This window comes from Dermacentor variabilis, chromosome 5 (assembly GCF_050947875.1).
Source record: "Dermacentor variabilis isolate Ectoservices chromosome 5, ASM5094787v1, whole genome shotgun sequence".
NCBI classification, from domain to species: domain Eukaryota; kingdom Metazoa; phylum Arthropoda; class Arachnida; order Ixodida; family Ixodidae; genus Dermacentor; species Dermacentor variabilis.
Window position 1 is genome coordinate 159,729,014 of NC_134572.1, and position 24,382 is coordinate 159,753,395.

The 24,382-nt window shown below is 46.9% G+C and overlaps 1 protein-coding gene across 4 annotated transcripts in view; it reads right to left on the minus strand.

Moving 5' to 3' along the window:
- Window positions 1-700: 700 nt before the first annotated feature.
- Window positions 701-24,382, minus strand: part of LOC142583276 (ubiquitin carboxyl-terminal hydrolase 25-like) — an 86,051-nt gene continuing 62,369 nt past the window's right edge. For all 4 annotated transcript variants that reach the window (XM_075693672.1, XM_075693674.1, XM_075693673.1 and 1 more), the window contains 5 exons: window positions 19,357-19,542; window positions 18,508-18,738; window positions 13,603-13,902; window positions 8,619-8,814; window positions 701-4,026 (listed from right to left, as the gene is read on the minus strand). In XM_075693672.1, the coding sequence (XP_075549787.1) occupies window positions 3,830-4,026; window positions 8,619-8,814; window positions 13,603-13,902; window positions 18,508-18,738; window positions 19,357-19,542 (1,110 nt within the window). In that variant the 3' untranslated portion in view covers window positions 701-3,829. The remainder of the gene's footprint in view (window positions 4,027-8,618; window positions 8,815-13,602; window positions 13,903-18,507; window positions 18,739-19,356; window positions 19,543-24,382) is intronic.

Genomic DNA, 24,382 nt, shown 5'->3' on the forward strand with positions numbered 1-24,382 from the left:
ATTACATCCGCGTTCGCTATATCAACATTTGATTGTGGATGGGTTTCACTGCCAAGGTACATTTGAGGCTTCACTGATGGAAGCAGAGTGAAGTAATTATTTGTGGTTAGAATGTTCAGGCTTTTAAAACACAAGACGTACAAGAGGATGTTGATACAAAAATAAGCTAAGTTTTCAGCATATGGAATACCCTAAAGAAAACTGTCAGAACATTGGGCCCACAATGAGGCGATCAGCGCATTGCACTTGATATAAAGCATGCAAAATATGTGTATGGCACTCCCTTTATTTTACCACCAAATCGACCAAAACTGTGATGTCAGTGCAATCACTGATACACGTGGAGTCTATATCTGAGGGCGCAAACCTTCATTGAAAAAATAAAATTATACTGTTCTGCTGGCATTTTTTGATAATGCTGTTATGCAAAAATAAGCTAAATTTTCAGCATATGGAATACCCTGGCATAGAAAGAAATAACTGTCAGAACATTGGGCCCACAACGCGGCAATGAGCACATTGCACTTGATACAAAGCATGCAAAATATATGTATGGCACTCCCTCTATTTTGCCACCAAATCGGCCAAAACTGCGATGTCAGTGCAATCTTATACATACCGTTGCAATCCAGCATGCGTACACGTGTGCACACCATGGCTGGGCAGAGCCCAACTAGTTGGAATGTAAAGCAGGCACAAGTGCAACGCAAACAACAGTTTTTATTTACATTTGTACAGAAATTTACAAGTCGCTAAAGAAGCAAATGTTTTGGTATAGGCACCGCAATGACACTGCTCGAGAGTTAACAGTAAAATGCAAGCTAGGTGCAGTTTGCACAATTAAAGAGAGAAAAAAAAAAAAAAGACTAAGATGAAATTGCAACAATGCCCGTGTAGAAGAGAGATGCACAACAATTGAAAGAAAATTTAGAAACACCACTCTTCATATTGTTGCCATATCTTTGCAACCTACAACTAGAAGCATTCACAGGGGTGTGGGGGGATAAAGGAGGTGTGGTGCTCGAGCACGAGCCATTAAATAGAAAGCACACTCAAATCTCACTAGAAAGGAAAGAAAGTTTACGAGTCCTTCCAGACTATGACATGACAAACACAAATGCATAGGACATGAAAAAGGAGCTCAATGCGGCCTGGCATCGTTTGTTCGGAGACTGGGAAGCCCAGAGACCAGGTGCCATTAGGTAAAGTCAAGAGATAACTTCGAAGCATGTTCCACGGCTGCGCACCTTGTCGACCGAGACTGCGGCATGGCAGATTGTCACACACTGTAAGCTGCGTGCAGGCTTTGCCCAAGTGGGGCAAGGCAAATGGCAAGCAGCGGAAGCCTGCCCTTCCACCCGATTGGTGGGATATGCATCCAGATGGTGCACCGGGTTAATGTGTGAGGTGCTACATGAAAAGGCAACTAATCATTGCAGACGCATCAGGCACAGCCGAGTTTGTTGGTTCCTTCAACGTCTGTCACCGGCGGCACCTGCGTCACTTGTACCACACTCTCAGACGATCCGCCTCGTTAGTAAGTATCTGTGTAGTCGCTTAAAAGTTGCATGGTGGCAACCCTTCATTCTGCGCATACACGCACGTACATTCAAAATAAGCCTCTCTTCCATTTACATTGGCGCACCCAAAAAAATTATAAAAATACTTTCCACATTTCATTTGTCACTGCTACATGACACCCCCGGACCTTGGAGTACTGGCCTTCCGACTGTGCAAAGGTGAAACTGCCCAATGAGCATATTGCGAAAGCTCCACACCAAGACCAGACTGAAACATCGGAGGTGTCCCCTTACCCTTTTCATGAACCGTCAGAGTTTGAGCCCAGCAATGCCAGTCGGTCCCCTTCACCCAGGTCCTCCCTTATCCAGCGCTGCTATCAAGGCAATGACCCTACCAGTCAAACTATTGCGCACGCCCATTTAAGTGTCAAATAAACTGAAGGGGGGCAGGGTGGGGGGGGGGGGCGTTCTTATGGTACCATCGACAAACCAGCATCGACAACCACTCCGGTGCATGGTGCAACCGCACTGCACTGGCACACCAGCCACTACCACAAAACCCTGTCCACACGAGTTTACTCACTGCAGCACCACCACCACCGCTGTAAACGTGCAGCAACATTGCGGGGTCAACGAAAGCATCCTTCATTTTCAAACTCAACAGCTCCGAAGTTTGCAAAACAGAGGTCAATGGCACACACGCATGCACACACAAACGCCAATGTGCAGTGCCTACATCCTTTTTTGTGCGAGCACCACAGTGTGGCGTTTGTCTGTGCCACTTGGCCCGGCACACATCTCGGCAGAAGCGTGGATGCAGTCGGAAAGCAGACGACGACAGAAAGCTCGACGACCCACGCTGACATAGCTGCACCCTAGCAAAAATTTGCTGCTGCCAGTTTTGCACTGGCTGACTAAGGAGCAACGGGACAGACAGCGCTGGCTGCTCATTCACCGGAACAAATTGTTAGGCATTCAATACAGATACTCGCACGTTTAACTTAAAACAGACGACAAGAGAGATTAAATACTCTGTCTGAATCCTAGCTAAACGAAAGAAGAGAGCAGGCTGTTGATCACCGGGTTTGTTTCTCTCACTGACTGTGTTTTTATTCATATTTTGCACTGCGCTGTCTTGCCACCGCTTCACTGCTACTGGCCCAGCCCACTAACCACACACTACCGTTGCAAATTATAAAGACAAAAGCTACATCCCAACACTCCTTCTGTTGAGGGCTTCTATTGTGGGCATCAAATTGAGCAGGGTCAAAGATGACGCTCGCTGGTAGTGAATTGTACTATGAACCACCAGGTTAGGTTAGGCACACAATACAAGACTAGTCTAGCAATCTGTGCATGCATACATGAGGCTGCATTTCACGAATGCGCGTCAAATAACCATAAAACAAGCTTCGGACCACATAAAAGTTGTTAATCGGTGCAAAGTGCGGGAAAGAAAAAAGGAAAAACAAAAATTGCATGTTGTTATCTTCCATTTGGATAATGAATTAAGATATGTGTCTTTCACCAGAAGACACATTACAAGCAGTGAGAATAAAAGTTAGACGTTTTCAACACACACGTGAGCACGCATGTGATTTGGGGATAAGTTGTATCTCTGAATAACACGGTAGACTTGTAATTTCTTTTCGGTATATATTAAACATATGAAAAGCACTGTGTGTGTAGTTCACTGAAGTACACTGTGTCTGCAAACTCAAAAGGCTTCTCCAGTCTATTTTAATTAAATTCTCTTCTATGTTGTACTGTATATTAATTTTACATTTATTTCTACATAATTTAGAAACACCTTCACATCCAAATGTACAGACTTCTCGGTACCTGCCTCAAGTGAAATTGTACACTTCAGACAACTCGACAAACGAAAATAAATTTTTGAAAATAAAAAAAGATCTTAAATGTCAATTAATATTACTCAAATTCTTAGGACCACGACAAATTAAAATCGGGATACATAGGTGGCAGAAACTGTGACGACTCGTCGACTAATGCAAAGCAGATGTCTTGTTTCAGGCCCCAGCCCAGCAGCAAGCACCCAACAGTGACCAAACCAGTTGACACACCTAGCGAACAATCAGAAGAGGGACTCTTGCCTCTCCTACAAAAATCTCACGGCAAAAGAAAAAAAAAAGCGTAAGAGATGTTAACGGTGCTAAAGAAATGGGGGAAAATAAAGAGAAATAGGGTGTGTACTTATGCGAGTACAAGGGAGGGGGGGGGGGGGGGAATGACACGAAACGTGCAGTGGAAGGAGTGGGTCATCCAAGAATAGAAGGAGGGGGAGGGGGCTAGGAGAGAGAAGGTAGGCCCTCTTCGCGTAATGCTGCCTCGAAGTGCTTGGACGAGGCGAGTCGTCGCATGACTTGCTCGTAGGCGGCCGACAGGTTCGTCACCCGGGGGACGCTCAGTGGAGACACGGCCGGCGTGTCCGCCCCGGGGTCCAGCAGCTTGCTCAACATGTCCTCCAGCTGCTCCTGCTTCTCATCTGCAAAGGGAAGAGGAACAACGTTTTTGTCACCGGTGTGGAAAAATCCGTTCGCTTATTCAGCTGCCACCGAGCTTATGCGAGAAGAATCTCGCAATGGCACGCTCCTGGGTTAACTATGCTATTTGCTGGTAATAGACTTCAATATTGAAGGTCTCCCGTGGTAGACATCGCGATGCTGTCACGTGAGCTTAACCCTCTGATGCCCAGTGCTGCTCGGGAGCAACAGCTCAAAGAATATTTTCCTCCTCGTCGAGGACTATAAATTCCTAAGAGATAGCGCTATCTCGGAGATGTACGCCCAAGTATCCTCAACCTCATCAAGGCAAATCGCAAGGCACTACCAGCTCCTTGTTTTTCTCATTGTTGCTGAAGAACGAAGCTCGTACTACGGTTCCTGTTGGCTGCATCACGTGCCGAGAGTGGGTGAGTGATTTTTTGCTTCCAAGACACAAACGGGCTTTCTTGAAATGAATTTTCACTTCTTCCTGTCTCAGATGTCATTATATAGTGAAGTAGGTAAAATTGTCAATTTCCTTAGTTATATCGAAATTTCGTTGTATTGAAATTCAACCTTTTATGCAAATAAGTACAGTCACCGATAGATCTCCCTTACATGAAAAGGGGCCGCAGAATTTTCCAAATTGTCGGGCAATCGAAAAAAGGAAATCTTAATGAAAAATCAATTTTTTGATGGATTTGGGAGTCGGCAACAAATGATACGGTTTCGTGCCACATCGACAATATCTTCCCATTGGCGGTGCGAAATAAGCGAGGCCAGTCACGCTTTCAGGTGCACTCCGCCCCCGGGGCTGATAGCGTCACCAGCACCGGGACGGCGATATCGGGAAAAGCGCCAGCAGCGGGGAGCATATGCTGCGTCTGCTTCTCGCTCGACCGGGTCCTTGAAACTCGGAGATTATGCAACATCGAATACTAAACACTAGGCAAGATAGCCTACAAGGTGTGCCACACGATCTCGGTACGCCCACTCCTTGTACGTTCGCCAGATTACCCCTAAGGCAGGGTGCGCGGCTGCGTGTGCGCTCAGCCGCGCTTACAGCCAAGCGCAGCCACAGCCAAATCACGCGCCAACTTGTTCCCCTCTCTGGCCCCTCCCCCCCAGCCCCCTAGGGCACACACGCTTGATCACGTTACCACGACCTCGCAACCCCTCTTTCCCTTTGCTCATGCAGGAAGGCAGCACTGGTGAAGCCAGCATCCTTCTTGTCTCACCCTCGCACACCTTCGCTTGCACCAAGCACACAGTGTGCGGGGCGCGATAGATCTGGCCGTAGTTGGACTTTATACGGAACATGATGAGAATCCACCTCGGCAGTCACTCTTGTTGCGGAACGGCCACAATTTGAGAGGTGCGTTTGTGAACAGCCGCTTGTAATTCAATCATTTGACCGCATCCACAGAAGTTTATTTTTCATCTCTGCATTCCTTTGCTGCAGAAGTGAAATTTTGTTATATTGAAGTCGCATACAAACACACTTCGTTATAGTGATGTTCTAACTACATGGTGTTCTACGGACAAGAAATTATGAAAAGTTAAATACTTTGTAATACAGAGAAATTAATTGGTAAAGTTTTGGACATCAAAGGTGGTCACAACTCGCAATAAAAAATTGCAGTGACTTTATCCAAACAACAAACTTTCACTAATTAAACAACACAAACAATCGTTGTAATGCCCAACGTCTCAACTCCAAAACAAAGCAATATCCATTTGGCAGGTGAAATACCGTACAGTGGGCTCTTGCAAGGGCTGAACATATTTTTTTTTTTTTCACGATCTGGACAGAGTGTGGCCCTTAGACAGGGACAGGAGATTTCAGTCCCAATTTTTACGCTTGTGCCCAATTCTTGCACTCCTGGCTCACGTCAGGCCGTGAGCGCTGTTTCAAGTAGCGTCGTCGGCTATGTGGAGCGCCGTGCAAGAAGGAGAAGAAAGCACACGAGAGGAGCGAGCATGCCATGCTGCACGCGCATGAGAACAAGAATTAAGCAGAACACGAGGTGACACTCCGTCTCGCAGTCCGGTAGGCCTCGCCTGTCCCCTACGATGCGGCCAGGTCTTTCTTCTGAAACGGCCCCGACCCTTTACAGTCCTCGTGAGAGCTTTGTAACAATAGAGCAAATGCTGCTGTTTTAATAATGCATGTATTTGTTCACGCGCACACACCACGTTCAGTGCAAAATCCTGCACCCTTCTTCGTGCAAGCATCGCAGCGTGGCGCTTGCCTGTGCCGTGCGCCCTGGCACAACTTGGCAGAAGCGCGGATGTATTCGGCCTGCCTAGTCCTCACCGCTGTCACTGCCACCGCCGGTCGGGCTCGGTTCGGTAGCACACTCCTGGATACAGCCGCCCTCTGTGCCGTCCGTGGCATTAGCTAGGCCCGAGACTTCAAGTCATTCCTAACAACGTCCAGCTTTCCCTCCCTCCTTTTTCCCCCCCAATTGGCTGCCAAGTTGGGGGTGCGGCTTTTACTCAAGTATAATGGGAATCCATTTAGCAGGTGAAAATAAATCCTTCGCAGGTGTACCTGAGCGACTGATAGATCACGGAAAGCAGAGCTGCATAAGTGGGTTCCAAAACCCTTCCTCATAAATACTAGGGGCCTCTGTTCTTAGATGTGATTCATCACTGACGCCCTGGTCGTATGGCTGCTTCAGGGCTCCCCCACAGGCTGCATTGCTGGCTGCTCTTTACCACTCAAGACATAAAACCTCCTGGCTGACCTCCAACGTGGAGCCAGTAGAACACGATGTGAGATACAAAAGTACAGTTTACTGGCAAAAAAGAAAAACAAAAATAAATATGCACAAGGAAGGTGTTATCTATTTGTGTGACATGTAAGCAAGGTAACCTTTATTTTATTAACACTGATAATTACTTTCCAAAGCAAGAATTTGGAACTACGATGCTAGCTGGCCTTTACCCACGGAGTAAGACATTTAGGAGGTGAAACTCCCGTCAGCGCGAGCGAGCGCGGGCGACCAGATAAGGTCACAATTGTTGTATGCACCGACGGGGCCGCATACAGTGGCGGCGCCATGCGGCGCGTCGTAGAAGCCGCAGCGGAAAAAAAAAAAAAGAAAGAAATGCAGCGCCCGGGCAGGCGGCTCCAGCGCGCTCTCAACTCTCAACGGCGGTAATTTCTTTCCAGGCCCCCAGCACGATAACGGCTCCGCGGGCTTGTGACCTTTTCTGGTCGCCGCAAACAGCGAAGTTTCCACTGCTAAATATTTCTTGCTCCGTGCCTTTACCACACAAAAACTGCTGCAAAACCCCTCAAGGGGGGATCCGGGTCCTTGGGACTGAAAATCGGCCCAAAATTCGAATTTTCAATTTTTATTTTCCACGTTCCTGACGTGTTTCCGCGCTTATCTCCAAAATTTGGTTACAAAGTACAGCATAGTTCTTCTGTTATCATGATCTAAAGATGTGAATCAGCAAGTGTTGCCCTTTAAATTGGGGACAAATCGCGCCCGATTTTTGTTGCGCATAACTCGGTAACTATGCGCTCTGCCAGCGCCGTTTTGGTATGATTCGAAAGCTCACATTTCTGGCTTCTTTATTCGTCGGTCGGAAACATTGCTGGCACTGCGATCACGAAATAAACAACAGAAAAAGAAATTTGCGGCACACGCTTTTATTGGCCAGTTTGATCATGTGACCAAGATGGAGAGTCATGATTGGCTCCGAGGACCACGAGTGCTCAAACGATGAAAACAGTCACCATTTTGTCTTAGTCTCGCAACTGTGACGGTGGATATGCTGGAGGTCAGACAAAGTTTTGTTCTGTGAATCGTTACGGGAGGAAACGTACGAGACGCAATAAACTTTCGAAAGCGATTTCGTCGTTGCAGTCGGCACAGGATACCCGGCAGCTTGCCGCAGAACGCCGACGCCTCATTGCTTTGCCTGATCACGCATATCCACATGCCGGTTACACTCGCGTAAGAATTGAACGCGGCTGTCGTAAAGAGGAAGTGGACAAGATAAGAGCACATGAGAAAGCTATGCACAACAAGATCACATGTATGACGGCCACGGAGCGAGAAATTTGGCGTTTTGTTGAAGATCCGACTGCCGACAGTGCAACAGCCTCGGTCGCAAAGCCTGCTACTCCGTACGTTGTCGTCAGACTTGCAGCAGTGAACAATCTTCTCGGCGTTTTCTCTTGTAATAATTGTAATACTTGCGGCGGTTCTGGGTAGCTGGTGCAGAGCGATCAAGATTGCGGTCTCGCTACTAAACTGCCTGTGGTTTGCGAGATTTGCGGTGAAGTTGCGTCGAGCTTGCAGGGAATTGAGGACCCGAAAATGTGCAATCCTTTTGAAGTGAACATAGCAGTGCATGCTATGTCATCGACCGACCGGCAATTTCGAAAGCGGTATTCGGACTCTTCAGGTGCAATTCTCTCGTAAACTATGTCGTTTCTTGCCACGAAACAAGCGTGGTGAGGTTTCTGGAATGGTATTTAAGCAGTCCACGTCGACTTAGTATTTTCCTTTAGTGTCCCTTCAACAGGTTTGCTGTAAGAAGGGAAAAAAAAAAAAGGAAACTGTGCCCCACCCACCTGGCATGGCGAGTCCCAGCATGGCGCACCAGCGGCTGCGCACCTCCTCGACGGCACGCGTGTCTTGGGCACCCGCCACGGGGCTCATCAGGGGCGCCAGGTGCGGCAGCACCGTGTCGGTCATCAACCTCAGGGCACCCAGAGCATCCCGCAAGCTGCCTTCCTCGAACTGCCGCGCACAGTAGTCATTCAGCGCCTGCAAGTCGTAACAAGCATCACGGCTCAGGGGGGGGGGCAAATTTCCCAGTGCGGAATGTACAGTCTCTCTAGCTAAAGCACAAGACATGTGCGTAGCTGCCAGTCTTTGAACTTCAAATTCGAAAAACTTTACACAACGAGGAACACCGAGGAAAACACGGAGGGGGGGGGGGGGGGTTACAGCACATTTACTTCTTTAAGCTTGCCTAGAGCACAAGCCTTCCAAGGGATGCGCGTACACTTTATTAACGATGACTGATTTGCTTTTAGATGCAGCGCAAAGTCGGCAAAAGACTTGGAACAGCAGAGCCCGACAAGCAACGCAGTGCTCTTAGATCACAGTGACTCATTCAGTGACTGCAATGTTACAGACTTCCCCTGCTTCAGGCACTTGTCTGTAAGAACTCGCTCAAAGCAGGTACCCTTCGGCTGTTCTTTCACCAAGACTCTCTAGGGTATGGTTAAACCGCAATATAACAAAGCTGGTAAAAAAAAATCGGCACGTTACTTCGCTATATTGAAATTTTGTTATATTTGAACAATCTTTTATGCAAATAAATACAGTTGCTGGCAGATTTTTCTTACACAGAAGGGGCCACAAAATTTCACTACAGTCAACTTCCCTTAATCCAACCCTGACGGGACTAGGTAATGGACCGAATTATGTGGCAGGTCAAATTAAACAAGGTGCAGAAAAAAAAAAAAAAAACATTAGACACACTGCCGATTCATTTGGCAGCATTTTCCCGGTTCTAACATGCCCCCCAAATAAAGGACTTTATATATGTCCAAAGTAGGAAACTAATGTAGAAATGACATTAAAACAACCACTAAGCAAAGTAGAAACCTAATGTGCACCCTATCTCTTAACAAGAAAAACAGGCAAGGATTCACCACGTTTTCCGGTGCATAAGTTATGTTTTTTTTTTCTTTTTGAATTATTTGTTGGTGCATCTTGCAGAACGATGCGATTTATATAAGCCAAAATCGGATTGGTCGCTATGGCCACGCCCTTTGTATCGAGCGGCCATCAAATGACGCTCCAACGCACGTCACCTTCTGCCATGCACAACAACTACACTTCATTGCAGTCGTTACCGTTATTGCTGCTCTCTTTGCGTGTGTCGTTGCAGCCTCGCTAACCATGATGCCACTAACCAAGTGCTAGCAGGACTCCAACCTGAAGTAGCTGCATTGTTTGTAAGCGACTTGGAGGAGGACGACTTCAATGGCTTTGACTGAACGCCACCACATAAGCTATCAATAGCAGTTTCATGATAGCAGAATAAAATATTTCGCAAAAGTATAGCCTAGCCGTCGGAAGGCACTTGCATGTGCGTCGGCACTGCCTACCGTGGCATGCATGCAGAGGCGGCAGCCGCTGCAGGCGTGACTTTCCTCACACTTCCTCACGACCTGATCTTCAACGAGTTTTTAAGTCACTTACCGAATTAACAGGCGCCTCTTATAAACAGGTGCGACTTATATACGTGTTCTTTTCCGGAAAAACTGCCGTTTTGAAGGGGCTGCGACTTATACAAAGGTGTGACTTATAGACCAGAAAATACAGTAATATGTCTTGGACAATGACAGCTCGTTTTCCAAAGTCAGCATCGCCCCGATACATTTGTGTTACAGTTGAACCTCGCATTAACGAAATTGGCGGCAAACGAAAAAAAAAATTCGCTTTCATAATAACTTCACTGTTGCGAAATGAGACAGCACAGATAGTACTGTATTGCAGAATGAAACTTTGCTGCCAAAATTCCGTTAGCCTACTTTGCCAAGCTTGTTCAAGGATATTGTCATGTAGTAGTGACAGTACAAAAAACACAGCAGCAAAACCGTGAATAGATTAACTAACGTTTTATTGGGTGAACCTGTGCCCACAAAAACAGGTTGCGCTCAAATCACGACAGCGACAAACACAGTCATCGATTGTCTAAATGCAATCAGTGGGTCAAGCTCGTCGGCTTTTATCACCCGTCGAGAGTTCTAGTGTAATCGCTGGTGCCCGCATGCCTTCCAGAAAGTACTACACAATTTGCGTCGCGCATAAGATCAGATTACACAAGGTTCAGTGATGACAGACAACAGCTAGTACCATCAATAACATTCAAGCAGCATTCAAGCAGCATTCAAGCAGCATTTTTCCAGCACACACTGTCTCCCATAGGCGCCAAAGTGTCTGGTGCAATCGCGAAAGTGATCGTATCTCGTATACCTGAAGGATCGAGATTACGGCCCCTTCACGACACAGACGCTAAATCTGCACACAATACCGGTTGGGTGGCACTGAAAACAGCCTTCTTGAAGCAAAGGATGCGTATTCCCGGACGGATTCCAAACGGTCACTCAGTCATGGCCCGATGCGTGGCACTCCACAATACAACCGCCATCTCAAGCGCCTTAAACAATTACATGTTGCTGGGACGTCGATTTCCTTGTTTTTGCAGCATTTTTCTCCCCGAGGCGCACATTAAGCACCGCACCAGGTGTGCAAAAGCCATTGTTACATGTCAATAGCAACGTGCGTGCCCGCTTCAAACGGGCAATTAATAAACAAGATGGTGACCCTGATGTGATTCCAGTGCATGCAATCTTTTCCAGCGCTTCATTGTTTTCGCAAACAAAAATGGCAGTGGCCATGCAAGTGTAATGTGGTGGTATTTTATGCAATTTTGGTGCAAAGCAATCACATTTGAGCACAATTTGGAGCCTGCTAGCCTTCCACGAGTGGGTAATATGCGGGGTTACAGTCCGGCAAATTTCAGTGATGCGGAATTGTAGTAAAGCGACATATTGTTGTCGAGAGGTACAAAATGCATCGAATCCTATGGGCGTTCGCCGAAGATAAGAAAATATTTCGTCGTCACGAGAATTTTGTTGTCGCGGGATTTCGTTATTGCGGGTTTCAACTGTATGCGGTTATATGAATGCTGTGAAGGTGGTTTTGGGTTTAGATCCAAGTGCACCGTGAAAGCAATTTCTGGCCCAATTTTCTTGAAATAAAGCAAATGTAAGGGTTACAATCGGCTAAGTACTGTAATCAGACAGTGTGAGCTACGGTTAATGCTTGAAAATCTTCCTAACGCAGGCTGAAAATAGGCATTCTCAATGAAAAATTATGCTGACAATGATTCACTGCCCTCTACGCTCCACCGAGACAGGAACTGCCACTAAAGGGGTCTTCGAATCATCCAGCGAAGGTCAATTTCAGCATTGAAATAATGAAAGCTAGTACCCATAGAAATGCATAGGCACTAGCCAGGTGCTTCGGTTGGGATCGAATTAATTTAAAGAATCTAACAAACCGAAGCCGAATTATGGAAGCCTACTGTATCAGGCAAGCAGAAAAAACAAATTTCAATGTGAAAAAAAATTCCACTTCATTGAATTTGGGATTTAGTGACGAGATACGGTTTTATGCCATGCTGACAATATCTTCACATCGGAGGACACAAACGCCTGCAATGCTTTCGCATTCACTCTCTTTCCCCTCTTTCTGCTCGCCCAGGAAGACAGCGGGCATCAAACCACCGTCCTTCTTGGCTCAACCCTCGCACGCTTTCCCTTACACTCACAGCATAAGGCGTGGCATGACAGGATTTTATTGCACTTCGACTTTACACGGAACATGACGGCAAGAGGGTTTTGCTGCTATGCTGCTCCTCTTCAGCGGCTGCTCTCTGTTGCGCGCCACGCAATTGGAGATGTGCGTTCGAAGCAGCCACATGTACGGTCAACGTCCGATTCTCTGGATGCCCGATTATTCAGACGTGCCCAATAATTTGGACTCCTTCGCTGCCCCATAGAGCCAGTGTATAAAAATGTCTGAAATTTCGGATGCTCAAACCTTTCGCCGTCCAATTTTTCGAACTTTTTACCCTTAGCCACAGAAATACGTATGGTGTATTTTCTGCATGCATTTGAGTTTTCGGACGGCCGGATTTATCCGACGTCGACTGCAATTCAACCATTTGATTGTCTGCGTCCACGGCAGTTTCCATTTATTGCCTCGGTATTCTTTTGCAGCAGCAGTGAAATTTCATAACATTAAAATCATGTACAAACACACTTCATTATAGTGAGTTATAAAATATATGGTCTTCTATGAACAGGAAGTTAAAAATAGTTAAATACTTCATCTCAAGATTTTTCGTCATATGGAAGTTTGTATAACGAAGTCGGTAAAATAGGCACTTTGTTATATAAAAATTTCGCGGCATTGAAGTTCGACATTGCATTCAAAGGAGTACAGTCACCGGCCAATTTTTTCCACAGAAGAGCCATAAAAAAACATCACAATAACCAAGCAGGCCGAAAAAGGCAAATTTGGATTAAAAAGAAAAGTTAGTTTTGTCAAATTTGGAAGTCGGCTACCAAAGTCCCAATATGACACTCTGTTGATGAAGATCTCTTCACAGTGGCCGTATGGCACTCAAAAAGTAGAGCAATCATAATGCGAGTCAAACGCACTGTACCGAGAATGCCACGGCTAGCAGCCGTTGACGCGTCCTGGCGCTAGTCACGTGAAATGTGGTGAAAATAAAAACATCCCCAAAAGTGATTATCCGCGATCGCAGCAAATCTTCTTTTGGTAACTTGCAGAACAAGGTCACTTATTTTTCGACATCTTTATTTTGCACGCCCGATTACTGGACATGTAGGTGGTAGCCGTCGAGTCTGAATTATTGGTCAGCGAATGTGCTCACGAATTACTGTTTTGGCCTATGCCTTTGCGTCCTGAAATAGAAAAAAAAAAAAAAAAGAAAGAACACCGTACCAGCAGCGCCATGCGTCGGCAGTAGGCCAGCAGCCTCGGGTCGAAGCCCAGGTACCGGGAGTGGGACTCGGCCGGCGGGGGCCTGGCGAGCAGAGCCTCGTTGAGGGTGCAGGCGGCGCCCAGCAGGTGGACAGCCGACGGCAGCCGGTGTGCCCAGTAGTGCTCCAGTCCGATGGTCAGCGCGCTGGCCAGGTGCCGGAAGCGGCAGTACAGCATGTGCCAGCCTCGGTACACCGCCTCCATCTCCACGTCCCCGGCGGCACCCGACGGAGACAGCTCTGTCAGCCAGCGCAGGGCCTCCTGGAAGGTGGGTTTAACAATGCTTGCCGTTAGTCATACCTCACTATAAAGAATGTGGATGTGAGTCAGTCGGAGCTCAATATAACAAACAAGAATATAAAGTAAATATAAAATTCGCTTCAATACAGTATTCTACTACTATAACAAAATCGAAAATGGGGGATCCAACACAGCATTGGTTATAGCAAAGCAAAGTTTGTTCAAAAGCGCCCCGAATATATATCTTCTGGAAGCAAAAAGCTTAAATGCAGTCTCAGTCCAATTTTTCAGATGCCCCATTTTTCGGACCTACCCGATTTCCACGGCACTGTCACCAACCTCCAGCACCAATGTATAATGGCAAAACTGAAATTTTGGACTCTGCACGGTGCTTCGGGAAGGGACCCGAGCGCACGATGGCGTGAACATCGCAGCCACGAACTAAGTTGCCGCCATGCCAACAGGCCCAAAACCACAACTTTCGCTGCAGACTCCCCACAAACTGGCGCTGGTTGTGCCTAGCACCCTAACCCGTGTGGCCACAGGAGTGCTTGGTGATGGGCCGTCGCGGTGAGCTCGCCATCAGTATATTCGCACTCGTAGGTCTCACCAGCAGGGGTGTGCAAATACTTGAATATCACCAAATTAAATCAAAAAGTGAATGTTTCAATAAATCCATTCACAAATCGAACATCTACTATTCAATTTTTTGAATGTTCAATATATACTCGGTATGGAGACTCATATAGTGCCACATATCGCGGACACTGCGGAGCCCCTCGTGCTTGATGCTGCTCAAGCAAGCGTTTCACTTCTTTTTTGGCACTAAAGAAGCTTTGAGTGTGCCACGAATGGGCCGCCCCGCTGATGCAGTAGCGGAGTTTGTCACTGAGAGTGCTCCGTAGGCCAGGTTCGCCTCTGTCGGTACTACAAGGTTCGTCCGGGTCAATAGGACCGGTCGAAATGATAACGTGACATAGACAGAGGCAACGGCAACAAAAGCGGCATGTTTTTCATAAAGTGTGAAATCACTTGCAAAGATCGGGCCAATCAGCCGCTGAGAGACGCACACGCAGATTCTGTCGGATATGCGGCGACAAACTTCACATCGCTGCAACAGCAGTCAATGCCCGATGAGCCATACGCATGAACATATTGGCAACATGCATTTTGCGATGGTTTGCGGCCCTTTACCATGTCGGCCGGTGACTAATTATTGTCACGGCCACGCTGCCTCGGCCATTAGGACTGCTTCGTCGGACATCAGCGACTAAAGTTACGGTTTGGTGCGAAATCAGCGCAGATGTATTCGCAGCAGCAGCACGACATTCGGAAGGCCAACAAACCATCTCACAAATGAAAGCAACAAATGGTGGATGAACGAGGAGGAGGAGGAGGAGGAGGGGAGAGGCGTAGTGAACATTGCACGAACTTGCCGTGACTCTCCAGATTTTAGATTCACTGCCAGGTGTCAGACCGCCCCAAAACTGACAATGAAATGCTCTTTACCGTCACCACCAGCTACACGCAGAGCGGTGATCGAGACACGTGATATGTGGTCCTTTCATCTGTTGCGCAGATTGACCTTACGATAATCCAACTGCCTTCAGACAGTTTAGCCCTTTTGTATATCAAAAACTGGAAAAAAACAAACTTTCCGTGCAATAAATAAAAGATTGCCGGAAAACACGGGTCCACTACTGCGAACGTCATTTGTATTCAGTACAACAGGATGTCACTAATTCATCAGGTTTGCCCTTCTTTCTGCGTACGCCTCTTTCTTACACGCTTCTTTCTGCGGCCGTACTAGCTAAATGCGTGAAGGAATGTAACTTCTGTACTCGCGAGGATGCCACATGGTCGCACCTTGTGCTTTCCAGATGGTGTTGCTTTCGCCTGCTTGCGTTTTGGAATAGTTCAGGTGTCCACCTCGAGTGTGACAGTTGGGGGGGTGTCCATGGCAAGGAATGTGAAAAACAAACAAACAACAAAAAACATTGCGCTCTGGAAGCGACATAGAGCTTTCTTTTTTGTCGGCAGTTTTCTTAGCATCTGCTTTGCACGCAGCGCTCTTACTATACAGTACTTCTGTGGTGCATGGCGGCAGAATCTGTGGAAGAAAGCAACAGTGCGGGCCGAGAGCCAACAGCGACGTTTATATTGATAGCTCAAACGGAGACGACTTACGAACTAATGGGTAGATGGGAGGAAGGGTTAATTTTGGGGCTTTAACTATAACGACCTTTCAGAATAACGTACGATTCTCGGCGGTCCCGTGTGGTTTGTTATATCGAAATTTTACTGTAACAGAGATAGAAGGCCAATGCAGGAAGCTGAGCTCTGCTTCTTGCTCAGTGCCCCTGCGTTAATGTTGCTCGAGTTTAGATGGGTTGCACCTTCCCTTGCCATTGTGAGCCATGCCTTCAACTGTGCGCAGGCAAACATGTGGGCCTGTGGGCAAACAAGTGGAGCACTAGCAAAGATTTTGGGCCCAATTTGAGCTCCAATGTCGGGCCGACCCGCTTAAAAGACGTATCACTGTCGGCCAGAGCTCGGCCCATGACTAACCAAAAAAGCTGCAGTTTCACCCGAAAGGCACAGCAATGATAGCGACAAAAAAGTATTGGACAGCTATATAAACCTTGTTAATACGTAGTTGGTGGGGAATGTGGATCTAGTACACACTAGGCGATGGTACTAATTAACTAACGATGGCAGATGAGCAGCTATAAACTTACAAAAAAAATCTTAATTTTCACTCAAACACATCCGCAGAGAAGTTTTATTTGCGAGCAGGCAGCAAAAAATCAGATTTTCAGTTGCCACTACGGCGGCCTTGCGGTGATGAGGTGATGACAGCATTTTCAAACTTGGTAATTTTTTCCGTCAGCCAGTCTTTCCATAAGGCCTCACATCAGATACGAAACGGCCATCATCCACCTCATCATTGTTATGGACAACATGGAAGTGTCGTAAATTATGCGAGCAGCAAACACGTCATGGCTACCATGTTTTGACATCGCTATTGGTGGCGACTGCACTTCGTGCTCCGCAATTTCACTATCCATGGTCTGCTTGCACGACATTTCGCCGATTACGCACTTGTATGTGCCGAAAAATGAAGTAAATATTACGCACCAACTGTTTGGCATGCAGTAAATGGCTACGGCTTAAGCAGTCAACCAATACATTAGGTTTGATGCTGACAAGACTAATTTATCACGACTAATTTAAACTGGAATCACTTATTAAGTGGGTACGAATTAATGAGGTTTTAGTGTACAAAGTAAGGTTGGTATGTTTACGGTCATATGAACTGCAGTAAACATCCACTTACTAATGTAACAAGCACACCTCTAGTTTGTTTGTTTTTTCCCATTCATTCATCTGTAGCGCCGAGTGACCGTTTCTGCCTACAACGGTAGCATTGTGCAAGCAAATGCCAATGGGCAAAAAATTATGCGCAAAAGAGTATTTCAAAATACAGCACTAAATAGCTGAAAGAGCCTGCGTACTGCTGCTGCAGTTAACAGTAGCCTGGATACGTTTTCCAGCAACATAAGTCTTTGAATTTGCATACTGAACCACAGGAGGTGTATGCATACACTTAGTTTTTTCGTAAGAAGCAAGCACCTGCGATTACATTGTTGGTGGACACATGGCAAAGCATGAACAATGGTGTGAGGATGAGCAAACAACAACTCGGTCACACCACAGACGTGAGATTGGACGCTGTAAGAGGGTGCTTTCGTAAAACTTGGAACTTCACATTGCAGTCCTGTTTGAGCAGCAGGTACGACTCGTGGTTGTAATCTTTGTGAGCAAAATTACATTCACAAACGCGCAAATTGCCACTTGATGGAATGCCAATGCGTTCGAGCCAGGCACAATGCAGGGCGTCCTCCTGGGGCAGCTGATGTTGCATCTTCTCGTACTTCCACTCAGTACTTTTGCAGCCAACAGCAAACGGATAATTTTGGCCTATAACGATGTAAGATTATAGAACTATTGTACTCGACATGCAAGCAATGTGGAACTGCAAATCCCAAACCAAAATATGCAACACATGTGAGCACTATAAACAAGCAACGAAGTGAGCAGGCGTGTGCGACTGCATGGAAGTGCGCTAGCAGACGAACCGAAAGTCGTGCATTCTTGCAGGTCGACCAATTGGCAGTGCTTATTCTGGTGACATCACTCGGAGCGCCCTGTTGACATCATGACGCATGAAGGAGGCACTGAAAAGGCCAGGAGAGGAGCACATTCTTTTTTTTTAAATTTGTGCCGTCCCCATGGCGCCTAGCACTTCCGTCTAGCACTGCCGCATTTGCCAAAGATGATCGTCATGGCATTCTGTACACTATGCCCGTTTATTTCAATCGTGTAAAAAAGTGTCGGAGGTGGTTTAGGCGCTCTTGAAGAAGTGGCGATGGAAAGGCGCTGCATTTTCTTTTTAAATTGGTGATAAAAGGACCCATCAGCACCAAGCTAGCTCTGAAATGTCAGGTATGTACAATAGACATGTTTTGACTGAAGGCGTCTAATCTCTAATGCATTATTAACCCAACCAAGACTCGGATACTGTTCGGCTCTGCGCGGATACGGCTGCCTCCCAAAGTACCGCACCTGTCGCAGGGGTGCCCCAACGGGGTCCTTCTCCAAATCCGGCTGTGCAAACTGCTCAAGCAGCACTCGGTGCAGGTACGGCTGCACGGGGGCGCCGTTGAGAAGCAGGAAGAGGCCAATGTGCTGTAGCCGGGGGTCTTCCTCGTCGGTGCCGCCCAATCGACTCGGCCACGGCGACACAGCCGCGCGTTGCTGCGCCAACCGAGCTAGCCGCTGCAGGCGCGCAAGCTCCTGCAACAAAGTTGATGCGTGGGCGAGTTGGAATGGATCCGCTACGGATTGGTACGGGTCTATTACGCGTTGGTACAGATCGCTACGAGTTGGTACAGATCAGTTACCAGCTGGAATGTATCAACTACTAATTTGTACAGGTCAACCATCAACTGGTACAGATCCTACAGATTGACGTATAAGATGGTACATTAGGAGTTGGAACCTATAAGCTATAAATTAGTAAAGATCCTACAGATCCACAACTCGGTACAGGACAACTAAAAGTTGGAGCTTATCAACTAGAAATTAGTACAGATCCTACAGATCCACGACTTGGTACAGGACCATTACAAGTTGGAACTTATCAGCTACAAATTAGTACAGATGGATCGTCAATTGGTGCAAATCCTACAGATCTACAAGTTGGTACAGGTTAATTTGGTACAGTACAGGTCGCCCCCCCCCCCTCCGATATAATTTGAAGTTAGCTAATAGAGAAAGCTGCTAAAAACACTGATTGTGGGTGCATAAGTTCTTGAGAATGAAAAATCATGTGCAAAGCATGCAATACACTGCATTTGACATTAGCAACTTGTACACAACAAGAAACAAGATAAACGGCTCCTGCGAGCTCACCTGGTCGAGTGCCTTGGCTAATGCTCCCCGAGGCCCCTCGGCAGCCAGGGTGTGGCTTAACTGTGCCAGCCTGCCCTGGGTCCAGCCCTGGGCCAACTGGGCATGCTCCTGCTGCAGCGCAGGCCACGATGGGCTGGCACTTAGCACTCCACCGCCAGTGCTGTGTTCTGTCGTTATTGGCCGATCCTGCAAAAACGATCATCCCCAACAAGGAGCTATATAATGCTTGTTTAAATGCATTAGCATTACGAGCATCAAGTGGAAAATACAATGTGAAGTGTGGGCGGCCGGCCACGTGGTAGAGGTATATATTGTCACATATACTCATTTATCCTTTTCTCATCGACTGCATTTCACCCACTAACAACTTCAAGTTATCGCTCAGCGCAAGAAGCGCCAGCATGATTGGAACTTACTGGAATGTTATCGATAGTTCTATGCGTCGTCTGTTGTCACCGAAGCTTGTGTAACCTTATTGTATGCGCGACGCAAATTGTGTAGTACTTTCTGGAAGACATGCGGGCACAAGCGATTACTCTGCAAACTTTAACGACTCTTGCATACAAGCCGACGTGCTTGGCTGGCAGATCAGATTTCCGACGATCGCCAACTGTGTTTGCTGCTATTGTTGTTCTTTGAGTGTAGCCTGTTTTTGAGGGCATAGATTCGCCCAATGACATGCTACTTTCGTCATTCACAGTTTTGTTTTTTTCACTGTCACTACTATGTGACACCATATGTGAACTTCACTCTTTGAAGAGGCAGGGTGTGTGAGCTCCTGAACAACACTTTGCAATGTGGTGAAAGCGGTTTAAATCACGGATCTGGGACTTTAAAGAGGTGCAATGTAACACATTTCTCATGCATTTAGTGCGAAATTGCCAGTGCATTTTTTTTTTTTCATAGAACTTCAACCGCATTCTAATTTGCCACGTGAGTATGTCTTGATGTCTGCAGTACTGTGTATTGTGTGCTATTAATTTAATGTGTGGTTTTATTTGCATAGTGTTCATCCCCATTAAAAGCCAACTGCAATGAAATGCTGGACTGCGTAAAAAGCCCCGTTTGAGATAATTTAAACAGACACTAGTCTCTGCAGAAAATGTTACACTTGAAATGCAAGTGGGCACTTTACAAAACGCTAGCAAAAACCAATGTTTTTCATACCAAAACTGAAAAAAAAAAAAGCCATATTCTTCGAGTCAAGCCTGTATTATCTGGTTGTTTGCATTCAACAAGCAAGGCCTCAATGCGTTCGCATTGGGGTGGCCAAGCTGAAGGTGTGGATATAGTCTGACTTAACGCAGACGCGATCCACGAGTGATGCAGTTGCACTACATTCGGGAAAATTGGATGATCTACAGTCTAGTTTGGCTGGCGCAGGAATAGAACCTGTCCTATCGCACGCCCGAGCCACTGGAACAGGCTGCGTCACACGCTACCTTGGCTGACCAGTAGTATGCTGACCCATCTCGAGCGTGTCTTGAGCGTGGATATCTCGAGCATGGATTCGAGCGTGTCAGGTTTGTGCCTTTGACAAACAGCAAAGCGCTCGCTCGCCGCACACTAGTGCGCTTGCGCTACGGTAATGACTGATCGCCACGCTGCTGCAGGCCACTTTTAAAGCGCGGGGTAACATTTTAGCAATCTAAGTGTCTCCGGCATGAGGTATCCAACTTCTCCGGCCACTGCCTGGCATGCTAGAAACGCCGGACTCATCAACTGATATGAAAACTACTGCCATCTGTAGTGAAGGATGATAAACACAAGTGAGGCTCGGCACGGCCAGGCTAGAGGGGTCCACCCTCAAACCCCGCTGTGGGCTCAGTGCAAAGTGTGCGTAAACTCACAGCCAGACAGGCAGGACTCCAGGCGTGATAAAATTTTCCCCCACTTCGCTGTCGCGGCATCACATTCCTGCACGGCTTGTCGCTGCATCGAGACCAGGGCTGCCGCGTTGCATTCTCCTTTGTGACAAATGCAGCATGCGGTTCCTGCTGACAGCATTTCTGGCGCTGGGTCAGAAAGGCTTTTTCGTTCCGTATTCTTTGACGCATCCGATGTAGAGATGCGTGAGGTGTGTCGAAGATGATGCCCTACTGGAAATGATTGCTTGAGAATACTGCGCCTCAATACAACGTGCCTTTCCACCCGCTGCGGTGGCGTAGCGGCTATGGTGTTGTTCTGCTAACCACGAGGTCGCAAGATGTAATTGCAGCCCCGGTGGCCACATTTCGATGGGGAAGAAATGCAAAAACGCCCTTGTCCTGTGCACTGGGGGCACGTTGGGATCCCCTGGTGGTCAAAATCAATCCGGGGTCTCCCACTACAGCGTGCCTTATAATCAAATCACGGTTTTGGCACATAAAACCACAGAATTCATTCATTCGCAACTTACCTTTGGTTTTCGTGCGCTATCGCAGCCTATAGTACTTACAGTAATTCTGAGAAAGCATTTGCCAAGCAGATCTTGAATGGGCGAGTGACCGTGCAGCTGAACTGCAGCTAGCGCAGCTTTGTCAACTGCAGTTTACATGCTGTCTGTGCATTGGCTGGTCAGCATCGAACTTGCCTGCTGTGGCTTACATTGATAGTATATGCTAAGCATTCGTAGGCAATTTAGCCCAAGTGAAATTTCGTTGCAGTTGGCCTCTGAAACATCTACGTTTCTTCAAACAGCCTTCAATGTGAACCGTTATGCATTCATAGAGCCTGAAAAACATTTTGAAAGGCTCCTCACCAAGTCTGACCATTTTGAACTGACAAGCGCAGAGCATACATTGCGTGATAACGATCGTGTCTGTAAAGTTTTACATCACTACATGCTGTGCAAGTATCTGAAATTTCAAACCGAACGCCGTTTTCCCTTCTCCTCGTGACCACCGTACTCCAAGCCGGACGGTGACGTAGGCCTGTCTGCAGTGTGTGACATCACTTATGGTGATACATAACTTCGAGAATTATTCAAGACAATATCTGCTATCTGTGCGATCTGTTGCTTGAATTGACGAATTGAAGCTTAGAGAAATAATATAACACACAAACGGAATATCTGCGTGTTTTTTGTTTTACTTCACACCAAAAGAAGAGAGATGAACTTTCGCTTCGTCTGCTTGTTCCCACAGTCGTGCAGTCACGTGTGCAGGTACCGAAACTATGCCATTTACTACCGTGTTCCAGCGGGTGATCATGCCTGCAATCCGCTTGTTCTGCCTCAGTATTCGTGTAGCACTGAATTACACCGCTAGTCGTGTTTCCTTGTGCCCACCACGCAAAATCGTGCGCTGCGCGAACAAGACGACAGCTCGTGCATGGCGCTGAAGGCGGAAGTGCCGCCAGGGAAAAAAAAAAACGTCACGCGATCCTCGAGATCCGGTATGGGAGAATGCAGGGAAGGAATTTCACTTGTGTAGGCTAGGCAGAGCGAGTGGAGTGAGCGTCTTGCTTGGCAATGGAGCCTGCCTGCTGAAGTAATCGGTTCGCGGCACTGAAATATTTCTATCTCAACTATTAATGAGCCGACTTGAAAAATTTTTGCGACAGAACGCTCCCTGGAGGACACGCAACAACTTCCAGCGTATAACTAAAATTTGCTAGGGAGCTGGTGAGGGCCCTTTAAGGACTCTCTTTTCCAATGTCCCAATGGCAAAGCACAATCTCCTCATCTGTTTCAATTGCCTACAGGCAAAAACAAAGCGTAATAAAATTGCTCTGACAGTGCGTTGGTCAGATGTGCAGTGTCTGTATGTATGAGGGACATTCCAAAACTAACTTTCGTAATTTATTTTCACACGAGAACTTTGTAAAAAAAAAAAAAAGAAAATGCCATGGCATCATGAACTATACACCTCACACTATTTCTCCACATAGTCGCCACTGACATCGAGTCATTTGTCGTAGCTTGCTATCAGTCTGAAGAAACCACTCTTGTAAAACTCGGTGCCCTGCAATGCAAGCATTGAGACATGACCTCTTCATCATACGCGATCTGTAGGTGTTCATGGATGACGGACACATTAGTCCCACGTGCCCGTTCATACCGGATGACAGCACGCACTTCCATTGGCGACAACTTTGTCAGTACACGTCTGTCTGCCATCGTGATTTGTACTCGAATAACCTCGAGCACGCTCGTCTGCCTCTACTCTCTCTTCATTGGCGCTCTGTGCATGCAGAACTCCTCCTCCGCTGACGCTTCTTCTGTCGTTTAACCAGAAACGGGCGTGGATTCTTGTGGCGATTGTTTGTTTCCCCTGGTGTACCATCTGCTCTTTAAAAGAAATTGACCACACTTACTCTGAGAACATCCCTCGTAGTTATTTTCTCAGCAAATAATAATATGTGGAAAATCTGAGGCTATTGTTTGTGTCTTGTCCTAGATTCTGATACTCTCTTGCACAGTAAAATTCATAGTGCTCAGCTGGTCGTTGCCATTTTCTACTATCGCTTGCTGCCATTCTTAAAAATCAGCTGTTTAATGCCAATACTTTGCATACATAGCTACATCTGCTGAGCGGCTGTTCATAACACGTCCACACCATTGAATACCTGCCTAGTATCTGCAAACATGAAAATTCTGCAAAAGAAAAGTCCGATGAGCACAGCAGAAAGGGGGTTGGGAGGGATAGTACGCCTTTCTTCTTTTTAATGCAAAGCTTTTTTTGTCTCATTTCTGGCAGGTAGGTAGGTTCCTGCCTCGCAACGCCTAATTAAAAAGGAAATAATATGTGATCGACGGTGGAATCGAACTTCTGCAGTCGAGCACAGCAGCCTGGTGCTCCAACCATTAGGCCACAATTGCACGAGTACTTCTGTTCCAAAGCCAGCCAGCCAGCTCCTTGAAGCGCTCTCTGTGTGCGCCCCATTCCACCTCCATGTCTTCTTTCCTCGTGACAGCTTTCCTTGCTTTGAGGTGCCGTGTTATGCTTGATTACCTCCAGGACGAGCCCACTTTCCTCAGTGCTTTCCTCATAGCATGCTACGTAGAAATTGGGTGACACTGCACCAACTTCATGATCACCCAAGG